Genomic DNA, 1067 nt, shown 5'->3' with positions numbered 1-1067 from the left:
TTGTAAACAATTATACCCTAAATGACATCAAAACCATTGAATATGCCTTTATATGTTAGGCTATCAAGTTTTGACCAATCCCATCTCACAAAACAACAAGACATGATCAATTCTTGCTACGAGGACAAGGACGACAGTATTTATTAATCATTTTCAAAAAATTAAAATTAAAATTCTTGGAAAATCATTTCTTGCACCATCGCAGCAAAAGGAAATTAATATACATTTACTTACACATAAAGAAAAAAAATAAAATTAAAAATAACCTATTATAAAATTAATCAAACGATGAAGCTCAGCTCAGCTCAACTTCGAACAACGGCTCGGCTGAGTCACGGCTTTTTGCTGTAGCCGAGCTCGAAAGAAGCCACCATAGACTTATATATCTCGAAGACGAGCCGGTTCTCGAACTCGCTCCTCGAGTACGCCACGGGAGAGGCTCGAGCTTCCGGGATCCGCTTCCCGCCGAACTCTGGAGCTGAGCCGAGCCGAACCCGGAGCATCATGTTCATGTACGCGTTCTTGAGCCTGTACCACAGCCGCAGCGGCGACGCCGCCAGCCTTATTAGCCGCAGCTTCGGCGCGCCCATCCTCAGCCGCCATGAGCGACGGCTGCCGCCGAACTTTGCCACCTTCAGGCTCCTCCGGTGCGGCGGCGACAGCCTGTTGTACCCCCTTCTTCGCCGGCCGGAAAATGGGACTGTTTCCATTATGAGAGAGAGAGAGAGAGAGAGATGATGATGATGATGATGATGATGATGATGATGATGGAGGATATGGGAAATTAATTGTTGGAAGGATTATATAAGTGAGTGAGTCAAGAAAGCAGGGTATTATTTTTATTATTTATTAATTTTATTTATTTATTTATTTGTTAATGTGTGAAATCGTGAATAGAATATTTATGTAGGTTTTGTTTGGACATGATTTGTGAATGAATGGCTTTGGAATAAATTTCTTATGTAATATAAATAGATTTATTTATAATGTAAAGATGTATTTGTTTTGAACTTCTCGTATCGGACCTATTTGCAGGATATTAGGTTTGACCGGGATGTATACGTGTA

At 41.0% G+C, this 1067-nt stretch overlaps 1 protein-coding gene across 1 annotated transcript; it reads right to left on the bottom strand.

The window, feature by feature from the left end:
- Window positions 1–332: 332 nt before the first annotated feature.
- On the bottom strand, window positions 333–710 carry LOC127258056 (uncharacterized). Its single transcript, XM_051284695.1, has one exon. It carries the CDS (start codon window positions 708–710, stop codon window positions 333–335), a length of 378 nt encoding a protein of 125 aa, XP_051140652.1.
- Between the last annotated feature and the right edge of the window lie 357 nt (window positions 711–1067).

This window comes from Andrographis paniculata, unplaced genomic scaffold, assembly GCF_009805555.1.
Source record: "Andrographis paniculata isolate CXL003 unplaced genomic scaffold, ASM980555v1 Contig59END, whole genome shotgun sequence".
In the NCBI taxonomy this organism is placed as follows: domain Eukaryota; kingdom Viridiplantae; phylum Streptophyta; class Magnoliopsida; order Lamiales; family Acanthaceae; genus Andrographis; species Andrographis paniculata.
The sequence above is the reverse complement of the archived record's forward strand: the minus strand, read 5'-3'. Positions and strand labels throughout refer to the sequence as shown.

Bases quoted from the DNA above. Each gene is read 5' to 3' on its own strand.
- LOC127258056 (XM_051284695.1), bottom strand. From the start codon at position 710: ATGGAAACAGTCCCATTTTCCGGCCGGCGAAGAAGGGGGTACAACAGG.